Genomic DNA, 13,736 nt, shown 5'->3' on the forward strand with positions numbered 1-13,736 from the left:
GCTGCCGACAGGAAGACTGAATGATTGCCCCTGGACACACAGCTCTGGGAACCTGCAGGAGAAAGAAACCAGCCCTTCCTCTCTTGCTCAGCTGCCCATGTGATGATGGGGTTAGAATGCCTTCCTGGTAACTCAGATCCTCATGGGGGGTCCTGGGGCAGAGAATCCGCCAAGGCAAGAGGATGAGTCTTAGTTCTCAGAAGTCACTGACTTCCTTCTGGCTAAGCCCCACCTAAGTCACCAGCTGCTTAGGCGGCCAAAACCAGCAGCAGCCCCCTCTGTACCCCAGGCCCCTCCTGGCAATAGGTCACAATGCCCCAACTGCCCAGTCCCAGAACGGCTGACTGAAGGGGGGGGGGGTGAGGAGGGTGTGGCGGGTGGGTGTGTGGGGAGGGGGAGATTCCCACGGAGCTCACTCGTGAGTGTCTGCCAGGGCCTCGCCCCCTCCCACACACCCACCCACCCCCATTCCCTCCCAACACTAGTCCTTCCTGTCACCTCCACCTCCCTCCATGACCCAGCTCTGCTTACCCAGGCCCAAAGCCCTTGCTTATCCTATCCCAGTCCCTCCCAGAGGCCTGGGTGCTGGGGAGGGGTCCCGTAGTCCAGTGGGTCCATGTATGTCCCCCTGGAGCTCTAGCACCACCCAGCTCTGGGACGGTGTCCTCGGGCTGGGGGCACTGGGGCTGACAATCCGCACAGTCTTTTCCACGGCTGGCCCAGCCTCGCTGCTGCTGTTGCTACTGGTCAGCTTCCTGGCCTTCGACCTGCTCCACTGGTAAGTGTGCAGCAGGCTGGCAGGCAGGCAGGTGCAGGCAGGCGAGCAAGCGGTCAACTGCCCGAAGCCCAGCTGCCACCCTCTCTCTCCACAGGCCCGCAGGCCTCCGCCAGCCACAGCACACACTTCTCACGGGAGGCCAGAGTCAGGGGGCCGGTGAGGGTCCCAGACAGCAGGGGGCTGTACTCCTGCCTACAGTGGCAGTCACGGGACGACTCAGCCCCCAGGAGGCCCTGCTACTGCTGCTCCTGGGCCTGGGGCTGCTGCTGGGAGCCCGCGGCGTGCCCTTGGCCCTGCTTGGCCTAGCTTTTTGCCTCCATCCTTGGGCCTGAGTGCCCTCCAGAAATACACTGGCCGTGCTGCTTCCCCAGATCGCCTTTTCCTCCATCCTGGGTTGAGCAGGCAGTAGGGTTCCCCTTTATCTCCAGCCTGAACTGCAGAGGACATTTGGCCCCCCAATATGGGCAGCAGATACCAGGGTCTGAGTCTAAGACAGCAATAGAAGGCGAGCTAAGGGACAGGGAGCCCAGGGCAGGATGTGGCAGTCGCCTCTGAGCTTGTGAGTTGGGGGTGGCCATTCTGGCCTCCTCTGTGTTTCTAGAGAATGAGTGTCCAGAAGGACTTACAGGGGAGCAGAACGGGACTGGAGATCAGTTAGCAGGGGAGGAACAGGGATACAGAAAGGGCTTCCCATAAGAAAGCCCGAGAATCTGCATCTGTGGACTCACCAGACACCGCTGCCAGCCTGGAGGGTCCGTGGAGAGGGATTCAGGTGAGCTTCACATCCAGCAGTGACTCCTCTCTTGGCTGGACCCCACCCCCACCCGCGTCACAATGGGGATCCTCGGGGGAGGGCGGGGGGTGGGTAAGGGAGAGAGGGGGCTGCGCTCTGGCTGCTAGGCCATCCTGGGTGCTGCAGGAAGCAACATGACTTAGGTGGCTCTGCCCAGAGGTAAGACCCAAGCCTCAGCTTACAGCCCCCCCCCCCACGCTGGTACCCTCCTGACCCCTGCACCCCCACCTGCCCGGAGGTCCCAGGCGTCTCCAGGGCTGCTCCTGCAGCTGGCCCGGCCCTCTCCCCAGGTGCACCAGCCATGACGCAGCAGCCGCAAGTGGACACAGATGCCATCGGGGCCGGCGAGGGGCCGCAACGGGCCGTGCCCTGGTCGGCCTGGATCACGCGGCAGGACTGGGTGCGCTGGTGCATGTGCCACGTGCCTCGGAGCTGGGCCCAGTGGTGGGCCACGTCGGGCTGGCGGCAGCCCCTCCAGCGTGTGCTGTGGGGGCTGGAGGGGGTCTTCTACCTGCTGCTGGCGCTGATGCTGTGCCACGCGCTCTTCACCACCGGCTCCTACCTGCTGAGCTCCCTGTGGCCTGTCGTGGCCGCAGCGTGGCGCCACCTGCTGCCCGCTGTCCTGCTGCTGGTGCTCAGCGCCCTCCCTGCCCTGCTCTTCACCGCCTCTTTCCTGCTGCTTTTCTCCACGTTGCTGAGCCTCGTGGGCCTCCTCACTTCCATGTCGCACCCAGACTACACCCAGGACTTGGAGCAATAGAAGGGCAACTCCATCCCGCTGCCTGTGTCTGTTGAGCCCTGGCCTAGGGCCTGAGGCCCCAGGGAGGGGGAGGGCAGTGGCTTCAGCAGGCCCCAGAACCCCCGTCCCCAGCACTGCTCGGGCCAGGGGTGATGTGGCCAGAGCTGCCCAGGTAGACTGGCCTGAACTCTGGCCACCCCCTCAAGCCGATGCTACAGGTATTTGGCTCGGGGCATCAGGGGCTTTGAGAAGAAGGGGCAGGGCAGAAGGGTGAGCCGGGGCAGCGCTTGGCCAAGCCACCGAGAGTTCCCACCAGGGTGTAGTGACACCACTAGGGCTCCCTTTTTCTTGCAGCTGCTCAGCTGTGTCAGCTGCGGACTCATTGAGAACTTCTAGCTCGGTAGCCCTGGACTGGCCATTCCCTCCACTAACCCCCACTTTCCCCAGGCTCTAGAAAGGGCCCACTGACAGGAACCTAGCTGAGAGAGGGCTGGCCAGAAGCCCCATGAGACCTCAACCAACTCACCTCCCACTCCTTTCTGCCCAGGCATCCCCCACTCCCTAGACTCCCTGCCTTCTGCCTCAGTGAGCATCCCCAAGTCTCGGAAGGGGGCCAGCTAGGGTAGTGAGGATCCCAGAGGAGACCTACTTTAAGATTCCTAAAGTCTGTGATGGAAGAATGAACAAGAAGTCCCATTTCCCCACTTATACAATGTGTGGCCATGGCCAATTAATTCTTTTGAACCCCCTGTCATGGGGTTGTTGCGAGTCAAAGGCAATACTACCTATGTGTGAGGTAAAGACCGGAAAACTGTAAGATATTATATTGAAGTCTGAGAAAAATCTTTGGGCTCAAAGGGTCTTTTGACCCTGAAGGTGGTTGGTTGAAAGAGCAGGAAGCTTCCCTAGGCCGTCAGAGAAATGCTCTGTCATGCATACAGTTTTGGCCCTCTGATGGTAAACAGGGGTGGATGGGTGTGGACGAAATGTAAAAGGTCGTGTGACATGAAATCTTGAAACGTGCACATGTTGAACTCTCCTGATTGTGAAATGCTTGGGGCTGCGGCCTGGTGCCAGGAGACGCCTGGACAGCTGTGTGAGTGGAGAAAGCAGAGCCCGTGGGTTTCCAAAGCTGTCCCGACTGCTGCTCACAGCTCCAGAAAGGTCTGGAAGGTGGAATCCCTTCATGCCCAGCATCCTGGCCCTTCACACAGCAGCTAACTCTCCAAACAACAGTGACCTGTTATTACCAAGTAAGGCCCATGGTAGATAGCTCTACCCACAGCTCAGACCCACCCCCCGGACTCCCACCCAGTTCCTGACCCTTCCTGTCTTCCAGTCGTGACCCCACTGGATAGCTAACCCTAAAACTTCTGCTCCTAAAGCCCTAGAACCAAAGTTCCTCTCTCTTGCCGCCTCAACATACAGGCCATGGGAACCGGCCCCTAGAACCTAAGTTTATTTTTGCTAAAACCCATTTGCTGTGGAGTTTCATAACCACGTGGGCCACTGGTCAGAGGTCTTCAGCGTCAGTGCCCCAAACCTCAGGCACTGTCTTTCCTTCCCGTTTCCTTGGGGTTCTCCCTCAAATGTGGCCTGGTGGTAAGGACAAGGCAGGACATGGGGGTGGTGAAGCCTCCTGGTTAGCACGGGCTCTGGGCTGTTGGCTGAGGATGGGTTTGAATCCCAGCACTGTTACTTTCTAGCTCCATGGCCTTGCTGGAAATTGCTAAACCTTCTTGAACTTCATGTTCCCCAAGGGTAAAACCAAGGCAAAAACACCTGTTTTAGGGCCCCTGAGGGGCTCGTGGCCTGTGGGCAAAATTCCTGGACTGACTCCTCACGCCCCAAGCTGTAGCTATGCTACCCCATTTTAGAGATGAGGAATCAGGCTCAGGATCGCCGTTTGCCAGTGGCAAAGCCAGTGTGTTTGAATCCTGGTTCACCTTAGTGGGCTGCTCGAGCAAACTCGACGGAGGAAATATAACCGCAGGGAAGACCCTGGGGCTTCTCAATGCCCGTTCTTAAGAGCCCCTGTCAGGGACGGAGCCAGGATGTCAGTCTTGGATCTCTCACTGGCTTGGCTGGCCATTGCTGGCCAGGGATATCACTTCAGAGCCCCGGGGCCATTCTGATGAGGGAGAGAGGAGGTTTTGGCCCAGACCAGACACACTGTGGGGACAGGGGCAGGAAGGGTATGGGCAGAAGCAAGGAGAAGGCCGCCTTCCCTACCCCACACGAATATACACCCTCCACCCTCCTGTGTCTGCTGGTAGAGGATAAGGTGGTACAGCCGGACTGCAGGGCTGATGGCCAATGTTTATCAGATTAGGTCAACCCATACCCTGTGACCCAGCAATCCAACATGAAGTCTCACAGAGGCCAGTAAGGGTCTGGCTCCTCGGAGTGGTCCCAGCAGGGCCAGAAGTATAGGTATCACCCGGGAGCTGGCTAGAAATGCAGAGTCTCAGGCCCCACCCCAGGCCTGTGGAATCGGAGCCTGCATTTTAACAAGATCCCAGGTGGAACGCATGCCCACACACGTTTGAGAAGCACTGCATAAGGGGATGTGTTTGAGAGGGAAGGTTGTGCTCTTGGTGGCGGCAGGAGACGGGAAGGGTGAAATGACGTGGCTGGGCACAGCAGTTAGGAGAGGAAGCTATACTATTGATCTCAAAATCCTAGCACCGAGAGAAAAGAAACTTGAATGAGAGACAATACAATTCCTTTTACACAATTTTAAATGTATTCTAGCAAAACTTCTTTTTTTGTTTTTTCCAAGAACACGAAAAGAAAAGATAAACAGAATGGAAAGACCAACGCTAGGGGCAGGCACTGGGGAGGAGAGTATACAGACAGATAAAAGGGAAGTGAGGGATGTTGGTATCAGGAACATAATTCCTGAAATTCCTTTAAATGTAGATAAAGTCACCCGCTTAGAGTTAAAAGGCTTAACAATGCAAGCCTGGGGCAAATGAACAGGCTAGCAGCAAGAAAGGCTAAGCCTTTCGCATTTGGGCCTAGAAAGGAGAGCCGCCCCACCCCGTTGGCCTGAGTGACCTGGAGGGTTGGGTGGGTGTCTTTGCCCGGCCTTCCGCACCGCAGCCCGCAGCCTGCTCTGTTGGGGTGGGGTGGGCGACCAGTCACCCGCGTGGCCTGGCCAGAAAGATCAGGCGCGGCAGGAGGGACGGGAGCAGAGGAGGCGTCAGCCGCGAGGGCCGTGGCATCTGAGAGAGCGGAGAGGGAGCCACAGGGCATCCACATATGCTGGGGGGCGCCTAGGAGCAGGAGCGTCGGGTAAGACTCTTCGCCCCACGTACAGAAAGCACGGAGTAGGAGCGGTTGGGACCGAGGGTCCGAGAGGGCGGCGTCGAGGGGGCTCAGGGGGCGGGGGCCACCACTTGAGACAGTAGTCAGTGGCCACCCTGGGGAAGGTTGAGGGGTCCCTGGAAGGAGGAGGTGTACGGCGCCGGAGGATCCTCTAAGCGCCGGCTGCGGGAAGCCGAGAGGGGCGCGCTCTCTCAGACTCTCGTGTGCCGTGTGCCGGGGAAACTGTGTCCCGGCTCTGCGGTGTGGGGAGCGGCTGTCCTCACCGAGAGGCCACAGAGGGGAAGGGTGGAGACCCGCTTCTGCAGGGAGGGGGAGGTGGCCTGCGCGGCTCGGGGAGGTCACTCTGGGAGCAGGAGCCAGGTGTGGGGCACTGCGCAATTCGCTCAGGTGCGCGGGAGAGGGGCCAGGGCGACGGCTGGAGGGCGTCGAACCGGGCGCGTTGACCGTGAGGGCAGAGCGGGGCGGTCAAGGGCCTGAGGCTGAAAAGGAAATGCTAAGACAACCCGGAGATCAGAGGGCTGTGGGCGCCCACAAAAGGAAGCTGCTAGCCATCCCCGGAAAGTCGGCACCCCGCGGAATCGCAACTGGCGGAGCCGGCGACCGACGATGCAAGGCGCGCCCTCTAGCGGAGATCTCCCGCCCTGGCAGTGAAGAATCGGGTTTGGTCGGGGTGTGGGGAGGAAGTGAAGTGAGAGGTCTCTCACAAGCCGGTACACTAGCACTGTGGGCGAGGGTGGATCCTGCCGCCAGAGAGGGGCATCTTCGGCCCACTGCCGTCACTGTAGGGGCTTCTTTGACTCCTCACCCCCTTCCCCAAATCTCCAGCCTGGGTCCGCCAGCCAGACACCCAGAGGCGTCAAGGGCAGAGTTCACGAGAATCCTGGAGAAGGGTCCAATCTAGCCGGTTTCACTGTGTCACGGGACTCTCGGCTCACCCCTAGTCTATGATCCCATTCCTCCTAGGGGAAAGAACTGTCCTTTGTGAGTTTTTGTCAGGGTTTGGATGCAACAAATTTAAACAAGTTTTTTTTCCTGCTGAGCAAACATCTGTAATCTGGGTCTTGCTCCCTTTATACTGCCTCCTTACCTTTCGAATATTTTCCATCTTAAAAATAAAAGAACTTGATTTAAGATCTTGTTGCTTCTACCATATTTTCTGGCCTGTCTCTTTAAATGTCTAACAAAAAACCTGCAATATTTCAAATTGATATGTGATACTGCATACTCGCAAAATACTTGTAACATATCTGAAAGTCATATAAAGTCCTCTAAATTGAAGGATACCACATCCATCTAAAAGCCAGATGTTATCAGTATGTTATCAGGCCTCTCCCTGGGCAGTCCTCATCTAACTGTGTAAGCTGGGGTTCCCAGACGATGGCATATGGAATTGCTATTCATAGGCACCTTTACTTGATCCTGATTTAAAAAGAACTTCTTCTAAGGTGCTACCATTAAGAATTATGTAGATTACTGTAGAATTTTGGTCACCTTTATCCAGTTAAGGAAACTCCTTTCCATTCCTGACTTGCTAATAGTTTTGATTGCGAATGGATATCGAATGATGAAATTGTTCTGTTTTGTTTTTTCTGCATCTACTACAAGGACAACTTGGTAATTTTCCTCTATTCTGTTTATATGGTGAATTACATTTTTAGGTGTCTTAATATTGAACTCTTCCTAAAAAACCCCATCCTGGTTCCTTTTTAACTGATGTATAAGTCACACACACATTTCACGTGCAAGTAAAATGCACAAAGCTTGAAGGTACAGCTCAATGAATTTTTACATACTTGTATGTGTGTCCACGTAACTACCACCCAGAGCAAGATAATAGAACTTTTCCATCATCCCAGAAAGTTCCATTATGTCCTTTCCCAATCAATACCTCCCCCCCCATAGGTAACCTGTATTATGACTTCTATCACAACTATCACAACAGATTAGTCTATTCTTGAAACCATATAGAACAAAGTCATACGAAATGTACTCTAGGGTCTGGATTCTTCCAAGGTTACATGAGATTCATCCCTGTTGTTGCATCTCTCAGTAGTTTGCTCTCTTCTATCCCACTGTAAGGGAAACAACAATTTATTTATCTACTCTCTTGTTGAAGGACATTTGGCTTGCTTCTAAGTTTTGGCTACTAGGAATAAAACTTATATGAATATCCTTGGACACGTCCTTTTGTACACAGATGCACTCACTTCTTTTGAAGTGAAATTGTTGGATCATAGAGTATGTAAATGTTTAACTTTAGCAAATGCTGCCTAATAATTTTCAAAGTGATTTGTACCAAGCAGTGATTCCACTGCTTTTTTTAAAAAAAGATGTTATTTATTTATTCGACAGAGATACACAGCCATTGAGAGAGGGAACACAAGCAGGGGGAGTGGGAGAGGAAGAAGCAGGCTCATAGCAGAGGAGCCTGATGTGGGGCTCGATCCCACAACGCCAGGATCACACCCTGAGCCAAAGGCAGACGCTTAACCGCTGTGCCACCCAGGCGCCCCACACTGCTCTTTTTCAGCCTAACCACCAAATTCATTGTTTGGGGTTTCTGCTCTCTCCTGGTCATCAGATATGGTATTTACATTTCTGTTCCTCATTTTCATTTTTGCTTGGGTGATCTCTGAGAGGAGGAGGAAATAACAACTTTACTCTATCACTTTCCAGCTGCACAACCTCTTTCCTTTTTATTTTTTTCAAAGATTAATTGATATATTTTAGAGAAGGGGGAGAAGCAGAAGGAGAGGGAGAGAAACTCAAGCAGACTCCCTGCTGAGCACGGAGCCTGACACAGGGCTCATCCCACCACCCTGAGATCATGACCTGAGCCGAAGCCAAGAGTCAGATGCTCAAAAGACTGAGCCACCCAAGCGCCCTGAACCGCTTTCCTTTTTAAAGCCAAGAATGCAAGGGTGGTTTAACATTAACACACACACACATAACAATTAATGTAATTCACCATATTATCAAACTAAAAACTATGTGATCATTTCAATAGATGCAGAAAAGGCATTTCACAAATCCAACATTCATTCCTGATTAAAAATAGAAAACTCTCAACAACCTAGGAATAGAAGGAAACTTCCTCAACTGTATAGAAGGCATCTATGAAAACTAGGGGCACCTGGCTGGCTTGGTCAATGGAGCATGTGACTCTTGATCTTAGCGTTGCGAGTTTGAGCCCCACTTTGGGTATAGAGATTACTTAAAAATAAAGTCTTAAAAAAGAAAAAAAAAAGAAAAATAGCTAATCTCACACTTGGTGAAAAAACTGAATACTTTCCCCTTAAGATTAGGAAAAAAATATGTCTGTTCTTACCATTTCTAGTGAACATTGTAGTAGATGCCCTAGCCAGCCCATAAGGCAAGAAATATAAATAGAGGGGCGCCTGGGTGGCTCAGTCGTTGAGCATCTGCCTTCGGCTCAGGGCGTGATCCTGGAGTCCTGGGATCGAGCCCCGCATTGGGCTCCTCTGCTGGGAGCCTTCTTCTCCCTCTTACACTCCCCCTGCTGTGTTCCCTCTCTCGCTGGCTGTCTCTCTGTCAAATAAATAAAATCTTTAAAAAAATATATATAAATAGAAAGCATACAGGTTGGAAAGCAAGAAGTGAAGTTATCTTTATTTGCAGACAATAGGACTATCTATGTAGAGAATCCAGCGGAATCTATAAAAAAGCTACTGGAACTGATAAGGGAATTTAGCAAAGTAACTAATATGTACATCATCACCATTATGATACAAGACCCATACAAAAAAATCAATTGTTTTTCTCTGTACTAGCAATGAATGATCAGAAATAGAAACTTACAAAGCAGGATGCCTGGGTAGCTCAGTTGGTTAGGCATCTGCCTTCAACTCAGGTCGTGATCCCAGGTCCTGGGATTGAGTCCTACATGGGGCTCCTTGCTCAGTGGGGAGCCTGCTTCTCCCTCTACCTGCCACTCCCCCTGCTTGTACTCTCTCTCTCGCTCTCTGACAAATAAAATATTTAAAAAAAAGAAATTTAAAAAGCAGCATCATTTAAATTTAAAAAAAAAATAGCACTTAGAGGTAAATCTGGCAAAAGATGTGAAAGACCTATACACTGATAAAATGTTGCTGAGAGATATTAAAGAAGACCTAAATAATGGAGAGGTATATCTTGTTGATGAAATGGATGACCCAATAATGCTAAGATGTCAGTCTTTTCCCAATTTAATCTATATATTCAATACAATCACAATAAAAATCCCAGCATTTCTGTAGAAATAAGCTGATTTTAAAATTTATACTGGAGGGGCTCCTGGGTGGCACAGTCTGTTAAGCGTCCGACTCTTGGTTTGGCTCAGGTTGTGATCTCAGGGTCGTGGGATTTAGCCCTGAGTCGGGCTCCACGCTCAGGGTAGAGTCTGCTTAAGACTCTCTCTGCCTCTTCCCCCAGCACACTTGCTCTGTCTTTCTCTAAAGTAAATAAATAACCTTGAAAAAACTCATACAGGAATGTAGGATCTAGAATAGCCAAAATAACTTTTTGATAAAGAAGAACAAAGTTAGAGGACAAACACTACCTGATTTCCAGACTTATCATAAAGTTATAACAATCAAGAGAGTCTTGTATTGGCATAAAGATAGACAAATAGATCAATGGAACAGAATACGGAGTCCAGAAATAGTTCTATACACGTATGTACAACAGATTTTTAACAAAGGTGCAAAGAGAATTTAGTGAGGAAATGATAGTCTTCAACAAATAGTGTTGGAATCATTGGATATTCATATGCAAAAAAAAATTTCAATCACCTTGAACTATATACAAAAATTAATTCAAAATATATCACAGACCTAATGTAAAACCCCAAACCATAAACCTTGTAGAAGCAAACACAGGAAAATGGTGGTGACCTTGGGTTAGGCAAAGAATTCTTAGATATGACACCAAAAGTATAATCCATTAAAGAAAAATAAACTGCCTGATTAAAATTTACATTGTCTGTTTTTCAAAAGACACTGCTAAGAAAAAGACAAGCCACGGAAGGCGAAAAGTACTGGCAAACCATACATTTCATAAAGGACTTGGATCCAGGATAAAAGTTCTCAAAGCCCAATAATGAGTTTTAAAAAAAAGGGATCGGGGGAGAGGAGGAACAATTTGAAAAGAAACTTTACCAAAGAAGAGAAATAGATCGCCAATAAGCACAGGAAAAGATATTCTACTTCATCAGTCGTTATGGAAATGCAAAGTAAAACCACACTACCTACCTATTGTAATAGTGAATATTAGAAAGATTAATACCAAGTGTTGATGAGGATGTGGGGGAACTGTATCCCTCACACACTGCTAGCCTGAATATAAAATGGGACAACCACTGTGGATGAATGTTCGTCAGTTTCTTTAAAAGTTAAACATCCATCCACCGTACGATCCAGCCATTTCATTCTAAGTATGAGAAATGAAAACATATGTCTGTACAAAGATTTGTGCATAAATATTTAGCAACTTTATTTGCAGTAGGCAAAAACTAAAAATAAGTCAAATGTCCATCAACAGGTGAACAGATAAACATTGGTATAGACACACAATTGGCTACTACTCAGCTGTAAAAAAGAGCGAGCTACTGATACACATAACAACATGAATTTCCCTGATGTTCTGTCTACCCCACTAATTAGGCTGAGTGAAAGAAGCCAGGTTAAAAAAAGAGTACCTATCGAATGGTTCCATGTAAAACTCTGGGAAATGCAAACTGATCCATAATAACAGAAGGCAGATCAGTATCAATGGTTCCTTGGTGTTGGAGGTAGGGAGATGTGAGGAGGTTGTGGGGAGAGAATGAAGGAGGGGTTTACAAGGAGGAAGAAAGATACATTTCATTATCTTGACTGTGATGGTTTCATGAATGTGTACGTGTTAACATTTATGAAATTGTACATTTGAAATAGATGCAGTTTGAGTTACATCTCAATAAAGCAGTTTTTCTTTCAAAAGCATAGGTCTACTTTCTTTTGGTCAGAGTTCATCTTTCACCAATGTACATGGTAGAGGTAAACGCTAAAATGAACTCACCACAATCTATGCAAGGAAATGGACAATGTAACAGAAGGCAAGTTATCTGCTTTTGTAGGGAAACTTCCAGTTTGGTGAAAATGTTTTGAAAAAAAATTCCACTGATTTTGTTTTGTTTTCTCGAAAGACTTATTTTCTTTGGAAAATAAGTGTTCATGCATCTTTTACTACTTTCAGGAAAATCTTGGTATGGCAAAGGAAAGGATACTGGAACCAAGATTCCAGGGGCTCTTGGGTGACAGTCCATTGAGCATCTGACTCTTGATTTTGACTTGGGTCATGGTCTCAGGGTCACGGGATCCAGTCCCATATTGTGCTCTGTGCTCAGCACGGAGTCTGAGATTCTCTCTCTCCCTCTGCCCCTCCCCCTGCTCTCCCTCTCTAAATAAATAAATAAAATCTTCAAAAAAACTCAACAAGATTCCATGAAAAAACACACGTCAAAATTCCATGAAGGAGGGGCACCTGGGTGGCGCAGTCGTTGGGCGTCTGCCTTCGGCTCAGGGCATGATCCCGGTGCTCTGGGATCGAGCCCCACATCAGGCTCCTCCGATAGGAGCCTGCTTCTTCCTCTCCCACTCCCCCTGCTTGTGTTCCCTCTCTCGCTGGCTGTCTTTCTCAAATAAATAAATAAAATATTAAAAAAAAAGATTCCATGAAGGAGAGAGAGTCTCTGTAAGATTGTCTTTTTTTTTTTTTTTTAAGATTTTATTTATTTGAGAGAGAGCAAGAGAGAGAATGAGCGGGGCCCGGGGGAGGGAGAGAAGGAAGCAGACTCCCCACCAAGCAGGGAGCCCAACACAGGGCTCGATTCCAGGACTCTGGGATCATGACCTAAGCTGAAGGCGGACGCCCAACCGAGCCACCCAGGCGCCCCTATGTAAGACTGTCTTATTAAATTATTTCTCGATGGTCAAATACGGATCGTTTTTGAGGTTTGAGTTCTGTCATGCTTAACTAGCAAATAGTGTGCCTACATACTGGGGAAACGTAAAATTCTCATCATTTTTATATCTCAAAAACAAAGGCCAGGAAACATGTATGTATGTATGTATGTATGTATGTAATGACATGTATGTGGCTATTTTTAAAGTTTCTTGTTTCCCAGTCCTAAACAAATAAAATCTATAAGACAGAAGCCAAGTGTCTTGTACTATAATATGCTTATATGACCAAGTGAAAAGAAAATAATTTATCTGCATTCTGCTCCTGATAGATTTCAAGTCTATGTTGGGAAGCTGAAGGAAAGGCGATGAAACCCCCTGTGGGCAATGGGAGCCACACAGTGAAAGGGTGGAGATGGGAAATGCAGAGGTAGAATGGTGGGAATACGGAGCACACTGAACAGTCTCAAGGCTGCTTACAGAGTGAGAGTTCCAGAATTGGGATGGGGTTTGAAGAGAGTGGAAAAGGCTAAGGAAGGATTGGTAGGGGAGGGGACAAGGAGTTTTTAGAGAACACGATGGCAAGCAATGGACAGGGCCGGGTGAGACCAGGTAACTCATATTACTTTCTTCTCCTGTCAATCAGTCCAGGTGGACAGTGTTCTCCAGTGACACTGAGCAGCTCCAGGGTCAGAGGTGCAAAACTGTCCAGACAGAAAAGGGTTTTGAAGAAAGGCAGAAAAGAGTGAACAAGGGGTTGGGCAAACTGAGGCAGCTGAACAGGGATGCTCCAAGGATGAGTTTTTGATAACAAAAAGAAACAATTTTTTGCAACAATAAACAAACCTAAAATCTTAACTCCCTAACAACAAAAAATTTTTTTCTGTATGTTCCCTTCCACTTTTTGTCTATACCAAAGAAAACCAAGTTTGTCTGTCTTTTGATTCTCAACTGCCCTGTCAAGGTTGCTCTCTAAAGGGTTTTACTAACTCACATTGTCTGTACCAGCTTCCCCAGCACCAGCGGGTTAATTGAACAGCTTCCCTTCATTTGCAATTGGTTGATTGCTAGCAATGGTCCACACTTTTCTGATCTATTTACCTCCTTTTGTGTGAGATATGATATCCTTTGCCAATGTAATATGTTAGTAACAAGTAT

At 49.1% G+C, this 13,736-nt stretch overlaps 2 protein-coding genes across 2 annotated transcripts; both read left to right on the top strand.

Moving 5' to 3' along the window:
* The first annotated feature begins 512 nt into the window (after window positions 1-512).
* CUNH20orf141 (chromosome unknown C20orf141 homolog) lies at window positions 513-1,611 on the top strand. Its single transcript, XM_026502850.4, has 2 exons — window positions 513-778; window positions 873-1,611. The coding sequence occupies exons 1-2, from the start codon at window positions 513-515 to the stop codon at window positions 1,108-1,110; spliced, it is 504 nt and encodes a 167-aa protein (XP_026358635.2). The 3' UTR covers window positions 1,111-1,611.
* A 246-nt stretch (window positions 1,612-1,857) lies between these two features.
* On the top strand, window positions 1,858-2,476 carry TMEM239 (transmembrane protein 239). Its single transcript, XM_026502849.3, has one exon. It carries the CDS (start codon window positions 1,873-1,875, stop codon window positions 2,329-2,331), a length of 459 nt encoding a protein of 152 aa, XP_026358634.1. The 5' UTR covers window positions 1,858-1,872; the 3' UTR covers window positions 2,332-2,476.
* The last annotated feature ends 11,260 nt before the right edge of the window (window positions 2,477-13,736 follow it).

Source organism: Ursus arctos, unplaced genomic scaffold (assembly GCF_023065955.2).
Source record: "Ursus arctos isolate Adak ecotype North America unplaced genomic scaffold, UrsArc2.0 scaffold_16, whole genome shotgun sequence".
Taxonomy (NCBI): Eukaryota; Metazoa; Chordata; class Mammalia; order Carnivora; family Ursidae; genus Ursus; species Ursus arctos.

Excerpts from the sequence above, each read along its gene's own strand:
- CUNH20orf141 (XM_026502850.4), top strand. The coding sequence starts at position 513 with ATGACCCAGCTCTGCTTACCCAGGCCCAAAGCCCTTGCTTATCCTATC. Across the intron at positions 779-872 it reads GCCTTCGACCTGCTCCACTG|GCCCGCAGGCCTCCGCCAGC; the intron begins GTAAGTGTGCAG and ends CTCTCTCCACAG.
- TMEM239 (XM_026502849.3), top strand. The coding sequence starts at position 1,873 with ATGACGCAGCAGCCGCAAGTGGACACAGATGCCATCGGGGCCGGCGAG.